Source organism: Takifugu flavidus, chromosome 5, assembly GCF_003711565.1.
Source record: "Takifugu flavidus isolate HTHZ2018 chromosome 5, ASM371156v2, whole genome shotgun sequence".
In the NCBI taxonomy this organism is placed as follows: domain Eukaryota; kingdom Metazoa; phylum Chordata; class Actinopteri; order Tetraodontiformes; family Tetraodontidae; genus Takifugu; species Takifugu flavidus.
In genome coordinates this window covers 3464847-3481724 of record NC_079524.1, presented here as the reverse complement: position 1 = coordinate 3481724, position 16878 = coordinate 3464847, and the positions used below count along the sequence as shown (strand labels likewise).

The 16878-nt window shown below is 43.4% G+C and overlaps 1 protein-coding gene and 1 long non-coding RNA gene across 3 annotated transcripts in view; both read left to right on the top strand.

The window, feature by feature from the left end:
• LOC130526234 (uncharacterized) overlaps positions 1–2422 on the top strand; it is a 37799-nt gene extending 35377 nt beyond the window's left edge. Inside the window, exon 3 of the long non-coding RNA XR_008950689.1 lies at positions 1951–2422. This is a non-coding gene — a long non-coding RNA (uncharacterized LOC130526234). The remainder of the gene's footprint in view (positions 1–1950) is intronic.
• A 5799-nt stretch (positions 2423–8221) lies between these two features.
• On the top strand, positions 8222–12236 carry LOC130526317 (coxsackievirus and adenovirus receptor-like). 2 transcript variants are annotated; one of them, XM_057033876.1, is made up of 8 exons: positions 8222–8338; positions 8370–8577; positions 9727–9887; positions 10182–10383; positions 10557–10709; positions 10783–10905; positions 11050–11188; positions 11264–12236. In XM_057033876.1, exons 2-8 carry the CDS (start codon positions 8421–8423, stop codon positions 11520–11522), a joined length of 1194 nt encoding a protein of 397 aa, XP_056889856.1. In that variant the 5' UTR covers positions 8222–8338; positions 8370–8420; the 3' UTR covers positions 11523–12236. The 2 variants fall into 2 exon arrangements, with proteins under 2 accessions (XP_056889856.1, XP_056889855.1); XM_057033875.1 differs by having other exon boundaries at positions 8304–8577.
• The last annotated feature ends 4642 nt before the right edge of the window (positions 12237–16878 follow it).

Below are 16878 nucleotides of genomic sequence, written 5' to 3'. Positions count from 1 at the left end.
AAAGAGAACTCCATCGTCTGTAACAAACTTAATATCTGCGTGGGGGTAGGTTAAGAGAGTGAGAGTGTGCATGTGTTTGTGTGTTTGTGCATATATTTGTAGGGCATGTGAGGGTTTGTGTGGGGGCCCGTGGGTGCTCTGGGTCAGAGCCGTACAGCCTCCGCATGGCTCAGGGTTGAGGGCTGGGTTTGGCTTCAGCGTTGCTGTTGTCTCACTTTCTTTATTATTAACATTATATGCTGTGAAATGATGTTTACCATTATCTGTGAGCATATGTAGAGGTCTATGTATCAACATATCTATGATTGTTGGTTCGTTTGCAGGTTTCTCGGGAGTCAGGTCCAACATTCATTTTGAAATATATCTATACTGTTCCTCAGGATCCAGGATGAGTTCAACAGACTCATCCTGACAGTCCAAAACAAAGAGGCATTCACATTCCCATGTTGCTGCCTCCCTCCTGAACAGGACAGAGTTTTAAAAAAAATAGGATTCTCTTGTTTAATGGCCATTTTAGTTTCACTCTGATATGCTTCATTGGTCATTTGCATCCAGCTCACTGTGGTCATGTGATCACACTGGTTCTTATCACCTCTTGCACCCAATTAGTGCAAATGTACTTTGGTAGAACCTCAAAACAAGAGATGAAGTCCAACCTGGCATCAACGCCTTTATAGAAGTCCGGGTGCGTCACTGTGGTTTATTTTGGGGTGTTTACGTTGTTTTCCTGCTTTTCCCCTGATCTGTTTACTCCGCCAACATTAAATCTGAAAGGACATCTGAAAAGACAATTTACAGACAGAAGAATCATCTAAAGGAATTAAAATCCACTCTCGTTGCTCTTGCAGATGTACATTTCTGTTGTTTTTGTTTGGTTTTTAATCAGATTGGCGACTCTGCTTGGAAATAGAATTGGCTGGATGCTAACGCTGCTCGTTCACAAAAACAGGTCCTCCCCTCGCAGTCGGGGTTCTGTTCTGTTTGATTAGTGTTCATGAAAAAAGGTGGTAGCCTATAAAACGATATCTTTCTATATTGCTCTCAATACACGTGTAAGGTCTGGTTTTATAAATATAAATGTTCTCTCATCTGACATGACACCTTCATATCTGCTAAAATAGATGTGTGAAAGCTTTCAGCTTATAAATCACCCAGCTGTGTGTCTTCCTAGCGGGGAGCAGTCGACTTCTTCGTTCCAGGTCCTCAGAGACGACGTGGCAGCCTGGACTCTCAGCTCTAGGGTCCACTTGGTCCTTTCCTTCTCTCTCCTTAAAACAGCATGGAGCACATATGCTGTACACTGCTGTATAGCCTCTATAGGCTGCGTATTGTCTTCATTGTTTGGAATTTCAACATCAGGGGTTATATCTTCCACTTAGCTTCAGACACGTGCACTTAGGAAGCCTCTCTCACTTCCAACCCAAAGGAGAGCGAATCACAGAAAGTCTTTTCAGACTCTTGTCTGAGCCGTAATCACTAAACCTGCGTGTATTTGTATGAAAACACCCATTTCAGCCTCTAGTTAGCATCTTACCATCAGATAGGTGAGTCTATCTTTGTTAAAATACTAGTGATGCTGCTTCTGAAAGGCAGCAGAAGACATAAACTGGTTTACAGAGTGGTACATCCCAGGTTAGTTAAGTCCAACCCTGCTACTGCTTGAATGTCAATAATGAGTTAAATTGGCCTCATCAGCTGTGCAACAACATCCTCAGCAGTCGGCCTCCAGATCATTGGAACAATGGATTCATTAAACGATCCTTGATGGTAATAACCAAACCTAAAGAGAAGCTCTGCAGGGGCATCGATCCAGCATCCTTCTGGGGTGTTAGAATAAAAACATACTGTACACATCCATGCACATCACTGTGAGCGCATGCACACACTCAAAACCTTCAAGCATGTATGGGGAGGTTGAGATGACAGTGTTTTTATCCTCCACCACTCTAGTGGTAGCACGGTCTGGAGGACACCACGAGGTCAGGCGTCACCTTCAGAATCCATAACGAGATCTGCTTCATCAACCACTGACGCCAAGGAACAAAACCAAGCATCTGATCGACGTAGACGAGGCATATCATGAGCACAGTTCCCATAGATACGGACAATAGGAATCCCATTTGCTGACCACTGAGCCAACAGGGAGGATTGGCGCCACTCCAGAACACTTCAGTCCTGCTCATGTACCATAGCAGCATAGCAGCAGCTGCCTGTGGACCACTGGAACCTCCGCTCCCTTTTCTGACCTTTATGCCTCTGAAACAGCCATCCATCATTTTCAGCATTTCAGCAGATGCCCCCACAAAAGCTGGGGTGTCCATTTAGTTGCAAAAAAAAGCAACTGAAACCTTTTTAATCTACTGTTTGAAGAGATGGATCTGATCGGTGGATGGTTTGGTTTAGGTCCGTTAATATTAACTGAAGCATCTAATCACCTCTTGTCATATTTGTGATGGATTGCATCAATCTCAAGCACGGGCTTTGGCCTCAGTGGCAGATTAATTTTTCATTAGCCCGATTGTGTTGGTGAAAAAGGCGACGACCTTGTAAGTTTCTGTCGTAACACTAAAGATTTTAACCTGAACTCGAGATGTTCTGTTGTGGTAAGAAAACGCGTTAATGTGTTTGAGAGAGGACCAGCTCAAGGCAAATTTACAATCAAATTGATTTTTTTTAACCCTGAAACAGACACTGGTTCACAATATTACACTTCATATATGAAAGGAGACCCATTTTTCTGAAGGCCAAATCTTTCTGCCCTTCACTCAAATACGTCCTCCAACGCTGGAGAGGATCTGAAAATACAGCTGAATGGTGTCACTGAGAAATATCCCTCAGATGGAGGCTTCAGCTCTCACTTTGTCCAATACAATATTGCACATAATGCACAGTTTTCACCATCACGTGTAGTTTAACGTAGTTTAGATGTCAGTTTTGTGTTTGCCTGCACCATTTACCACGGCAAACGCCTTTTAAAGTGAAATTACTTGTTAATAAATTCTTAATTACCGGTAATAGTAAAAAATGTTTTTTATGAGGAAAATTGACACTTCCTCGTGTCAACTTGAGGAAGCAAGAGAAAATTACTTTTATTGCACCTAAAATAAGATGCAAATTGAAAGTGATTTCAACCCGGCTTGTTTCATATTCATTCATTACGTTTTTATTGAAAGATTTTCATTCACCATTTAATTTCATTTCTGACTGAAGGTGAACACCTTGATTCTTTCAAAGCCACAAAACATCCCTCCGTCAGTCAGATGTCACATAATTGTCTTGGATGCCTCCCTCACAGAACACCTCGTTTAATCTTTTCCTAAGAGCTCATTTAATCTTTTGTTGGGTTGTCAGACAAACACAGAATGGCGCAACAGCTTGAAAGGAAGGAAGATTGTAATATGTTAGTGTTTGAATATAATCAAATCACATCTGTCAATTACCAAAATTCCAACTAAAATAAAAGAGAAAATATTGAAAAGCTATACAACCTGGTTAAGGGGAATTATCCCCGTGTCTGTTTACTGGTGTAAATAGATGCACGTACACACCCGATAGTGGTTCTATTGAGTAAAGGGGGAGATTCTTAATTCGGTTTACAGAGTTTAAAGACTCATCAGAGTGACATCTCAAATTAGGATGACCTTTTCTGCATTATTGCGCTGGTATTGAAGGGTAGAGAAGAGAAAGATAGAGTGTTTAGATGCGTTTTAAAGGCAGTGACAAAGGGCTCTGCATTTTATCTGATGGTTCAATGCTGGTTTGCTGGAGTTCAAAGGTGATGCACAAGGCGACATGCCATCCGATTTCTGAAAAATATTGTTAAAGGTAAAGCAGTCACTGGTGAGGGGGGAAAGCCAGGGAGGGAGAGTGCAGCACCCTGTGGAACTCCTACAGGGAGCAAAAGAGTCTGATATTAACGGGGCTCTCCGAAGGTATACATCCATCCATCCATCCCATCCATCCATCCATCCATCCATCCATCCATCCATCCATCCATCCATCCATCCTCTACCGCTTATCCGGGGTTGGGTCGCGGGGGCAGCAGCCCAAGAAGAGAAGCCCAGATTTCCCTCTCCCCAGCTACCTCTTCCAGCTCATCCGGAGGGATCCCCAGGCGTTCCCAGGCCAGTCGAGAGACATAGTCTCTCCAACGTATCCTGGGTCTTCCCGGGGGTCTCCTACCGGAGGGACATGCCCTGAACACCTCACCAGGGAGGCGTCCAGGGGGCATCCTGACTAGATGCCCAAGCCGCCTCATCTGGCTCCTCTCTCTCTGAAGGTAAAACTGCTAAACCGATGGCATCGGCATCCAGGGAGCAGGATAGTGGGGAAAAAAAACCTTTGAAGAAACCGATGATGAAGTTAAAGGCTAAAGAAGACATGTGTAAGCATTGGGAAAAGGAGGTTTCTGGAGCAGCAGTCCAGCAGTTATTAAAGGATTTACGGCGCAGTTGATTCGCAGCGGTTTTAGGCGACCTCACCACTTTCCGCAGGATGATATTAATTCCGTTGGATTAATGCTTTGGGGCAGGAATTTGGAGGATGGGATTTACAGCTAGGGCAGCTTTCTTCGTGCCAGGACTCACATCTACCCTTGTGAGTGTCGCCTTCAGACCGCCACCTTGCAGCTGCAGTTGCCTTTGTGTTTCTGTCGGCGGCAGAGGCTTAAAAATCCTCGCTGGGAGCCGCATCACATTGTGTCATAGGAGATGAACTGGGAGGATGCCACCAAACTGAGCAGATCCCGCCACTCACAATCTAGATAGTGCTGTTGTACACACATGGAGCATCGAGGGGGTGTTGAGAAAAGGCCACCAAAGGGATGTTTGACCGACTGGTGGGATCCATCAGCCACCAATGGAGTTTGACGATGGATTTCACTGGTGTGTCGATGCAGGAGTGGCCATTTTAAGAATTCTCTTTTATTTGGGGGGGGTCGCTTACAGACAAACCAAAAACACCATTTGATATGTTTATTATCTGACCAGATCTTTTAGACTCCTGGATTCTAGGAGCTTTAATTCTGCTGTAAAGTTCTGATCAGATCGCTCAGGGTTACAGTCGCTTCAAAAGGCTCTGCAGCTTTATCCAAATAGCCTCTGTCGGATCCAGCGTGAAATCGGAGCGTCCACCCCAAGCACGTTCAGGCTTCCGCAGACCCAGTTGGCATCTAAAGGTCACATCACATTTACGGTGCATTCGTCCATAATATGGGTCACTTAACATTTAGCTTAGCGGCTAGTACATATAATTACAATAGTACAATGATACAATATACAATGATAATTATGACCAGTAAATATTTGAACTCTTCCTATTAATTTTGCTTATTCTGCTGGTTAACTGGACTCTTTTTTTAACACAATTTAGTTCTCCACCCCTGAAAAATGCCCCATGTGAATGCTAATTTGCTCCTCAGTGATGGCGTCTGCTCTGACATCAGCGATGTGGCGTGACGTCAGTGGCTGAAGCCGGTGTCCCCCTGACACAGAGCTCACAGCAGCTTATGATACGCCTCACTGATGGCTTCTATTCATACCGTCTATGAACAGGCCTCACTCCTGTACTAAGGTCAATCCTTTAATTCTGTTTACCACTTATTATACGGGTCAGCATGTACTGTGCATCTGCTGTCTTTTTCTTTTGAACATAAAGCCGTGTGTCCCTCCGGTCTCCTGAGCATGTAATTAAAGATCCACTGATCAATCGTCACCTCATTTGGGAAGTTGTGGGGACCTTTTTTTTCTCAAGGTGTAAAAATCGACTCCTACTGTAGCTCTTGTTTGCCCTCTTGTGGTAAGAGACACCACAAAACGCTTTCGTGTGTGTCAATTATATATGTCAGGAGTTCTTTAAAATATTCTGATCATTGTTTGTCTGCTGTTTGACTGAGGGATATGCCCCTGATTAGACAGACAGAAATAATTTCTTATCACGTATTTCTGCTGTCATGCTTCTCTCTGACTTGCTTGAGTGACATTAGGTGCAGTTTTACTTTGAACCTAGCGTCGTCGAAGTTCTCATTTGTTTACAGCAACTCTTCATTATAAACAAGTTTCAGAGGTCGCCATCAGCGCATCCTCACTCCCACCATCTTCAGCAAGAGTGAATAATCATATTTAATGAAATGTAAAGAAAACAGTGAATGCTGGATCAAGAAATCGTAACCTCCAAATGATGGAATAAATAAACAAATGAATGGAGATTAAGATAATTAATAGCTGTCCATCCCATTAAGAGGAGTGACGGTAAAGCGCCGCCACCTGATGCTGCAATGTAGCCTTTTCACCGTTAGAGGGAGACAGAAAGCAGTTTCTTTATGGTGCGTTCACGTCCGCAGTTTTCATGACTTCTGGTTAGTGTAATACCGTGCGTAGACAGTTTATGTTGGTTGATGAATGTTGGTTGATGAGTATTGCAAGAATGTTTTAGTGTCTAATATGAATTTGATATTTATTTTAGATTATTTACGATTGGATATTTTGTTTCCACTTAATCCTTGGGGGGGGGGGGGAGGGTGTTGGCAGAATATATATTATATTATGCAAAAATGTGTGGTTTTACAAGTTGTCCTAAATCCATATGCAAGAATTTAAAACAAAAGTGAAACTATCCTATAGACTAGTTTGCTTCTAATTTGCTATACAAATACTTATGTCGTTTCTGACTGCCATTATGTTGTTGGTAATTATAATGAGGCCTTCAGATTATGTGCCCTAAGACATGTATGATTTGAAACTTTCGTAGCAGAAACTCCTGGTAACTGGCAACCTGGATACTGAAAGGTGACTTGGTGATTGAGAGCTAAAGTAGGTGGAGGGCGGAGTAAAAGGCCAAAATGCAAAATTATTTACAGGCTGCCACCTCACTTTGAATATTCTCACTGGTCTACTGTTTTCAGTCTTTTAAGTATTTGCAAATATCATGAATCCTTAATGTCTGTTGATATATGTGATTACTTTACATGAATTTCTTATATGCTGGTACAAAGCAAAAACATCAATTCTGGGAGGGACGTGTGGAAAAGACAAATTTAATGTTAACTAGCTGTTAACTAGTTTTCTCCTCAGAAATGCTTATTAGGTGTGGCAGCATTTACACTCATCAGAGCTCATTTCTGAGCGTTAACTCAAGTATTGTTCACATTCAAGTGCCGACTGTCGTTGCTATGCAACATCGGAGGCAGTAAAATGACCTTTTAACAACTATAAGAGGAAAATGTCTAATACATATCTATATATCTAATATATATTTTTGGAAATGATGTTTTCTGGGGCCGCTAACAGGTCTTTTGTGTCGCACATGTTTCCGTTGATGGTAAAAATATTCCTTCACCAACGAGCAAACAGAAAGATTTACAATCACGTCGAGGAACCGGTGTGTCAGCTGATTCTACAGCGCAGAAGAGGTTTGTGGATGTGGCCAATGACGGCTACCGCTCTTGGATGAATCTAGCAACAGTCTGATCCGATTTAAAGCCTCGCAGATGCTTTTGTGTCTATTGAAACCATGAACCTGAACGATATTCCTGCTGCTCTGCCCATTTGTTGCCCTGATTGGTCTCTTTAAAGGGCGTCATAAGAAACTGTGACAGTCTGAAGTCACCATGCTGAAAGTCAGACGTAAATCAAGACACTCATTGTCTGCAGTGTGTTTGTGTTTCTGCGAGTGTGTGGGTGTTTTCATGTGTTTGTGTTTCCCGGGTGTGTGTCAGGCTAAATAAAAGAGCAGCTTGAACTGGCTGAAGATTCACTGATGTTTAAAGAGCTTGAAAACATAACCTGTTATGAAACAATAACACTTAAATTATCACTGATAACATCACAAACTAAAATAAGTTGATTTTCCAGACTAAATAGAAAATGTAACATCTGAAGAAGCTCATTAAAGTTTATAAAACTGTAAAATAATACGTTTCTGTTTTGATTAAACCCAAAACCTTTTTTTTTTAAAAATCAAGTTTCACCGGCAGTCATAAAGGCTGTAAACTACAGTCGGAGGTCTGAACTCCAGCCAATCAGAGGTGAGCACACAGGAAGTTTTGACATGTAGTTTCATGAAGTGACAGGTGCAGCCTACTTGTCAGAGGGAGCAGGTAAATATTCACCTTTGTCCAAGTGAGCGAAACAGAACAAACAGCAGCGACATTGTGTTTATTCTGCATTCAAACAATTCCGATGCTCCCCAACTGCGGTAGTTCTTCCCAGAGGTGTGCACGGTGGTTGCCGTGGGAGTTGGCTGAAAGTTGTACTATAAACAGGTAGGGGGCGTGGCCACGGAGAGCCAGTTTCACCTGACAACAAAATAAGCACTTAGAGGAAAGACTGGCAGGACTGCGAGGAGTGCGTGTTCCTCCAGTCGCAGGTGCGTCACAGAAGCTTGTTGTTGTAGTTTGGAGCTGGAGCGCTCGGCACCGACGGATGTTCTGCTGCTTGTTTGCCGTCCACCTTCACGTCAGCTGTGGGGAAATGGAACCGTTTTGGATCCGACTGTCGTTTCAGGGTAAATCCAGGAGAATGCCGTCGCCGCTGATGATGATGATGTTGGGGACGATGATGATGATGCCGCTCCGAACAGGTGAGGTTTGTCATCCCAGGAATGTTGTTCAGAGATATGCATTGTGGACCCTCTCCCAGTTCGAACATACCAGTCAGACCAGTGGTTCAATCCGGAGGAAAAAGCAGAACCTCAAAAAAAGATTCAACCCGAATCAATAATGAATAAATGTGATTGTAAATGTGCTTATTCATGTTTATGGAGTTTAGTTAGAGTGCGATAAGAAACTCGCGACCTTTGCTCCCCACCTCAAAGGTTTATAAACATTAACTTTTACGCTCTCTTCCAACGCCGAATATAAACTTCCTGGCAAACAGCCTCAAACTGAAGCTCAGAACGTTGAGAACATGTGAATGAACTGTAAAAAGGAACACAGAAAAACTGTTTTATTAAGTTTGTTTGCAGTGAAAGCTCTCAACATTACATTTTTAAACTACTCGAGACTTTTTGTGGCTGTAAAACTTTGAAGGTAACCTGAGTTTAATCCAGTATTTGGATTTGAAAATGGAATACTCGAGGAAACCGGATCAGGTTTCCACAGAGAGCTGCTGGGATTCGCAGAATTCCTGAAAAACGTCGGTTTTAGATTTAATCTGTTGTGTAAAGTAGCTGAAATTCAAAATATCTGGGCGTCGCTCTGACAGAAGTGAGATACACACACACACACACACACACACACACACACAGCCAGCCAGTTTCTGCTTCTCATGAATGAACACTTGTGTACTTCATGCGTACTTCAGCAGTTCTCTTGGGGTTCTTCTCCTTCACTCGTTTAGATACTTCAGCAATCATGCAACCTCTTATTAAGCCTTTAATAAACCATTTAATCCGCCCGACAGATGCTGATTCCATTCATCCACTAAGAGGTCGACTTTCCGATCTCAGACGTGAAATTAGCTTTGCTTTGTGTAATAATCATAATCCAGATCTGTGAACTCAGCCTGCTTTGAAATTGTTGCCTGTCAATTTACTAATCATTAGCATTTACGCTTCAATCAAGCCTCCAGCGTTCTGAATTCATTTTTTTTTACATCCACTTTAACATTTCTTTCTGCTCCAAGTCTCTTGGATGAACGTCTGAATTACATTCCAACCTTGTAATGTGTCAGAAGAATGAAGTGATTTAAGAAGGCACCAGCGGATGATTATCAAAATGTCTGTGAACAGAGGCGATGGAGGTGTCGGCCCCGGGCCCCCAGACCGTTCAGAAGGCCCTCGGAGAGACTGTCAAGCTGGGCTGCATCTACACGCCGGGCACTCAGGACACTGGAGAGCTGGACATCGAGTGGTCCAGCCTGAACCCAGACATGACCCAGAGAGACCAACTGGTAGGACTAATAGAAGGAACCCCGGCCAGTATTTTTACCCTGGAGGGTGGGAGGGGGGGCTGCATAGATTGACCAAAGCCTCATAGAAGTTGAATATATAAGTGCGCTTTCTTTATTTTGGGGAGTTGAACAGCTGAAGGTTTCTTGAAGCAGGTGTCTCCGTGAAATTAGGGCGCTGCCTGAGCAGCCCCACCCTGCAGAAACTTGCACTGATGTGTTCAGGGGTGGGGACAGGGCGGGACCTTTCAGCTCCAATACTGGAAAAACCTGCTTCAGTCGGTCCTTGCCTTTCAGGTCTTGTCCTACACTGGGGGTAAGATGCATCAGTACGGTGACCCCGGGGTCTCGGCCAGATTCACCTTCACGGGAAACCCCACGCAGGGCGACGCCTCCATCGCCGTGTCCGATCTGAGGGGCTCGGACACCGCCACCTACCAGTGCAAGGTCAAGAAGGCGCCAGGTGTCGACATGAGGAAAGTGACTCTGGTGGTGCTGGGTGAGGAAGACTTCCTCTTTTGAAATTGAACTGGTTCTTCCTGTCTCATTCCTGACTTGCACCGAGCCAGGTGATGAACACGCCTCCTTCAGAGGCGGCGTCTCCGATTGTCTCTCTTGGATGCAGTTTAACACTGAAACAATGACAGAACCAACAGATGCTCCTTCCAACAGTTCCCCCCTCCACACCCAAGTGTTGGGTAGAAGGACCGGAGGAGAAAGGTGGCCCGGTCTCCCTCCGCTGTAAATCATCTGAAGGTACCATTCCCATCAGCTACACGTGGAGTCGAGAGAGCGGAGGCTCGATGCCGCCCACCGCCACCCAAAGTAACAAAGGAAACCGACTCGTTTCTGTTTGGCCAGTGGAGAAAATCCGCTTAACCCGTGTCCTGTCCTTTAGACACAGAGAGCGGCGAGCTCCTGATAAACAACCACACAGAGGCCAACATTGGAAACTACGCATGTGAGGCCAGAAATTCTGTTGGCAGCGCGCAGTGCAAATACGCGCTGCACGCATACAACCGTAAGTCTGTCTCATTTCGCTCCCGATTCTGTCACCTTCAAATATCTACGCCCTCTGGCGTGTCGACCTCGGGAGATTTAGGGAATACCCTTCCTCGGTGACGGCTGATTAACTGATCGCCGTTTCTGGCGTCTGGTCTTGCAGCGACCAACAAAGTTGGCGTCATCGTGGGGGCAGTGATTGGTGCGATCCTGCTGTTGCTCCTCCTCCTGCTCCTCCTCTGGCTCCTCTGCTGCTGCTGTCGGAAGCGTCGCTACGAGAAGGAGGTGGCGAATGAGATCAGGTACTCCAGCGAGGCCGACGCACAGGTGAGGCCTGCCTCTGCTGGCGAGTGATGAGGCTCCACGTGTCGTTTCAGGGAGGACACCAAGGCGCCAGAGAGCAGGCCTTCCAGCCGCCATTCCAGTCTGAGGTCGGTTCTGGGATACCGGACCCACGCTGGCGTGTATTACAGCTCAGTGCAGAATCTGAAACCCGGCATCAGAGAGTCAGCTCGTAACGTCATCTACACGGGGGACAGCAACGGCACGCCGCAGCCCAGCAACGGCACGCCGCAGCCCAGCAACAGCACCCTGACTCGCCTCAACTACGACCATAAGTACGGGTACCCGGTGTAGAGCCACTCTGAGCAACCCAACAGAACCTTTGAGCCAGTTCGCCTCAGCCTTCAGAAGAATGAAGTATGTAAATAACAGACTTTTAAAAGAACAAGAGGAGCACGCAACATAGAACTGGAGTGTTGGTTTACATTTAAATGCACTGCAGCAGCAACTCCCAGTTTTTAATACACATTCTATGAAACATAAGCTATACTTTCTTTTTTTCCTCTCCATTTTTTTGTATTTAAAATGGGCATTAAAGTGAGTTTTCCAATGTCTCGGTATAAGTCTGCCATCAAATTTAAATACTTCTTAATCTTGAAGATGATAGTTAAATATTTCTACGTTATTAGAGCGTTTTTACATGTTTTGGCGTTAACGTTTGGGCAAAAAAATGTGTGTGCATGTACTGAGAGCTAACGGACAATCATTCACTTCTCAATGAGCCGTATCAAACCATGTGAATCATCTGGAACCACGCTGCACATTCTCCTCTGACCACTCACGTCAACAAGTCGATCTCACTGGATATTTTCTCTTTTTTGGACACTTCTTTGTAAATCCCAGTAGATTGGAAGTTTCTGAAATCCTTAGACCAGCGTGTCTGGAACCAACCACCATTGTCCTGCTCATTGACTCAGGGCCATGTGATTAACTGATTAACTGTTTCTGCTAACATGCTTGAAGATTTATACCTACTGTAATAAAAGTGTCCATCATGCACAGACTGCATTGGAGATCCACCTGTATATGGATATGTAACTATGCATACATGAACCTTCACATAAAGCCACTTAAGGACTTGGTTAAAGTCAGCATAAACTCCATCCCAATAAGTGATGTCAAATGCGCTCAGCTGAATCTTAACCACTCGAGGGAGGTGCTGCATCTGAATATAAAACAAGTGGCCTTTGATTCTAAAGTCAAGCTGTCGAGGCCTGGCTCAAACTGAAAAGCACACTGCTCTTTACCATCTAAGAGGTCATTTTAAGTCTTGCTATTATCTCAAGTTCTATTTCTCTTAGCCAAACTGGAGCAGCAAAGGTTGGATTTACTGGAAGACCTGCTGCAAACCAGGTGATATCGCAGCGTAACTACAAACATATGAGGTTCTGGGATCTTTTTGAAGTGGATATGTTGACGTAAAAGCCAGGAGGCCAATTAGTGAATGAAAGCTGTTCGCATGCGGCCCTCTGAATCATCATCATTAAACACAGACACATTTGCAAACAATCCTTTTTTAAAAATCCCAAATTGCTGCTGTGCCGACACTGAAGCTGTCAGCCTCGTATTAAGCTTGAAACAATGGCTGAAAGAGAACTGAAATTATGCAGCTGTCATTGGAGGAAAAAGGGAATTCAGAAGATGATGAGCATGTTGTTCCATATTCATGAACTCCTGGGGGTAAAAGCAGAGTTTGCCTCATGGTTTTGAGGATTTTGGAATTAAGACATGATTTTGTTGAACCCATTCTTGACTACACGCCCACGGACCAACACTGACAGGAGATCTGGCCGTGCACCCAAACGTTCCGGATCTGCAGGGACTCGTTATATCCCAAAGTGTCCCTTGAAGAATTGACATAATTCATGGAGAACAGAACTCCAGTGTGGAAAGTCGAGCTGATCACCGTGAACAATAGCCGAGGGCCCCATCACTGCTTTGTTGGCCCGCTTTAGTGGAACCTCCTCCTGGGTGGCAGCTACGCTTGTGCAGTTTTTGAAGGAAGGAATAGATTAAGAGTTTTTTTAGCTTTTATGTTCCAAAACGTATTCAAATTTAAATGTTAATACTGTTTCAAATATTACCAACTATTGACTTAACTCTTGTTTTTTGCATCTATTCATCTGGATGAACACACACACACACACACACACACACACACACACACACACTAACTGTTGCAATCTTCATAATTCACGAAAGAGAGAAGGTTTAGAATTCCACAGTTTGCTCCTAACTTCATAGTATTCTCTTGTATAATGACCATTTTAGTTTCTGATATTCTTCAGCTTTACTGTGGTCATGTGATCACACTGGTTTGACCTCTGCACCCAATTAGGTCCAAATGTGCAAAGCAGGACTTCAAACTTGGTAGAACCTAAAAAACAAAGACAGTATTTTAACACACTGACTCATCTTGCTGGATGTTTATGGCAGCGTGCTCGTCTAATAAGAAGCACAGTGTCTTCCCTTTAAAATTGTTGGGGTTACGTACTATTTTATGACACATTGGTTTATGTAGCAGATGTTCAACGGCCTCTGCCTCATGTTTGATGGTGCTGAAGCGATTTGGTTACCGTATTTGTCAGAATACAAAGCTGGTCCTTGAAAAAGGAATGTTGTACAATAGTAGCATTAGTAACATTAGTGCCACTCGCACCCCAATAGGAGAGTGGAAGGACCTGGACTCTAGACGAAATATGTCCACACGCTTTTAGATGTGACATGCATGGGGCACATATGCTGTAAAGCCTCTATAGGCTGCGTATTGTGTTCATTGTTTTGAATTTCAACAGCAGGGGTCATATCTTCCACTTCAGACACATGCACTTAGAAAGCCTCTCTCACTTCCAAACGCAAAGGAGCAAATCACAGAAAGTCTTTTCAGACTCTCTTGTCTGAGCTGTAATCACTGAATCAAATCAAATCAAATCAATCTTTATTTATATAGCGTCTTATACAATCAAAATTGTTTCAAGGCGCTTTCCAGAATCCTGAACCTCGGTGTACTTGTATGAAAACACCCATTTTATCCTCTAGGAAGCCATCTTACCATCTGATAGGCAAATCTCTCTGACAAAATTGCCCAGTTAGGGCCCAGTTAGGGCAATTATGTCTAGTCTGTGTACGATTGCCGGCTCCATCAGAACACATCTTATAATCTTTGGTTCATTTAATCTGTTGTTTGGTTGTCAGACAAACACAACTAAAAGGAGGGAAGATTGTTTAATATATTGGTCTCAAATCACAATGGAAACCACTGAAATTCCAACCAAATAAGGGGAAAATATTGAAAAGTTGTCCAGCCTGGCTAAGGAAGAAAGGGAATTGCCCATTTGTCTGTTTACTGGTGTAGATAGATGTGTGTATACCTTCATCGGAGGGGTCACCTCCCCTGGCTGACAGACACAATCAGCTTTACTGAACGTTCCTCATCGGTATCCTGAGAGGTCAAACACGTACGTCTGTGGATACGCCTGCATCCTTCTACTGGACGACGGCCAGCAAACAGACATTTGACTGACAGGTAGATCCATCGCCCGCCAATGGAGCTTGACATGGATTAAAGTGGTGAGTGACCATTGTAAGATTTCTCTTTGTGGGTATATAAAACACCATTTGATATTTTTCTTCTGGTTCTTCTTACAGTTGCTTCAAAAGGCTCTGCAGCTTTATCCGAACCGCCTCTGACAGATCCAGCGTGAAATCGGAGCGTCCACCCCGAGTGCGTCCAGGCTTTCCCAGACAAAGTTGGCATCTAAAGGTCACATTACGTTTATGTGCGCTTCTGTGTGAATTCACTTCATTTTCTTTCAAACATGTGTCTCTCTGGCCACCTGAACATGTCATTAAAGCTCCACCGATTCATCTTACCTTCAGTCGTGGAGTTGTGAGGAACTTTTTTAGTTTCTCAGGGTTGAAAAGAAACAGAAAGGCCTCCAGGAGTCAACAGCTCTTGTGTGCCCTCTAGCGGTAAGAACGACCACAAGTCCGCTCTGACTTTAAATGATAGATGCCAGGAGTTCTTCAAGTCATTTTAAAATATTCTGATCGTTGTTTGCCTGCTAATTGACTGAGGCAATGCCCCTGATTAGACAGACGGACATTAATAATTTGAACCAAACTCTTATCGCGTATTTCTGCTGACATGTTTTTCCTTTTAGTTGCTTGAGTCACATTAGATGCAGTTCTCCTTGGCACGCACTCTTGCGATGGTGATTTATTTAGACGACATTCACTGCCTCGACATTTAGTGCCTGTCACGGTTTTCATTTCCTGTCGCTGTTTACAGCAAAGTTTCATTTTAATCAAGCAGAGCATGTTTCAGAGGTCGCCATCAACGCATCCTCACTCCCACCAGCTTCAGAGTGAATGCAGCAAATATATGAACAAATTCCAACCAAATATGAAAAAAGCAATCCTAACCTGCAAATAACAGCAGTCCAGCCGTTATAAATGTCTGTAATGATCAAGCGGACCGAAAATAAATATCCCTGAGAGCTGCAGTGTGGCGGCATCGCCACTAGGGGGAGCTACAAAACAGTTTATGGTGCGTTCATGACCGCCGCTTTCATGCTGTAGTTTGTTTACGTACGGATGAGTCGATGGGATGTGGAATGTTGGTTAATGAAAGTGGAGTGTATCAAATATAGATTCAGTGTTTATTTTAGTTGTCTCAACATATCAGTATTTACGGTTGGATATTTTGTTTCTTGGGGCGTTGAGGTGGATCCGTAATTCCAAGAACTAATTCAAAGTTTAAGGCCAGGATCTAATTTAATTACAATGAACCACTCCAACTGTTGGATAAGTTTGACATTTCTTAGCACTGACTCAAAGCTGGACTCAAATCTGAATGAAACTAAACACAAAATCACCGTTCAATCATAGTTTATTTCCAATATACATTTCATTTTAAAAATATAAATTCTAAAAGAAACCACTTCACCAGTACTAAGAAGTCACATAAAGTTAATAATTAAACAAAAGAGTTTGCATCAATATTCTAAAACGACCAGCTTTTTCCTGTGTGTTTCTGTTTGACACACTCACACAAACGTATGAAACACAGCGGCAAAACCGGATATGAATAATTGTTCCACCTGAACTGAAACATAATGTTCTGATTTGTATTTACTTCTTTGATGCACTAGTGAGGACGTCTGTGAAGCAGAGCCAGCGGTTCCGACTCATTTCAACAGGTAATCTCACCAAATGCTACAGATCCTTTATCTTCACACCTCCATTTACAGGTCAGAGGTCACCGAGAGCCATCGTGGCCGGGACTGGTGTGGAAACAGAACTCCATAAAATCCATTCAATGATCGTTTTTGCTAAATTTCAGCAGGGATCCTTCAAAAAAAAAAGTGTTCACTGAAGACTGGGAGTTTTGTCACTTTATGTTCAAACAAAAAATAATTTAATGCAAAAATGGTGTTTTTCTTCCTCCATATTAAGTTTAAATTTCAGTCCAGTGTCATAAGCCACTTAGGTATCGCAGATTTGTGGAGAACAGGCAATTCTGACACGTTCCCGGTTAATGTTTGGCGAAAAAAAGATATATGTATATATATATATATATATATATATATGGACGATAATATAATTTTAACCTTCTCTACTATCAACAGAAAAAGACAAATGACCATAT

Bases quoted from the DNA above. Each gene is read 5' to 3' on its own strand.
- LOC130526317 (XM_057033876.1), top strand. From the start codon at position 8,421: ATGTTCTGCTGCTTGTTTGCCGTCCACCTTCACGTCAGCTGTGGGGAA. The intron at 8,578-9,726 runs GTGAGGTTTGTC...GTCTGTGAACAG, and splicing joins GATGATGCCGCTCCGAACAG to AGGCGATGGAGGTGTCGGCC. The intron at 10,710-10,782 runs GTAACAAAGGAA...CCTGTCCTTTAG, and splicing joins GCCGCCCACCGCCACCCAAA to ACACAGAGAGCGGCGAGCTC.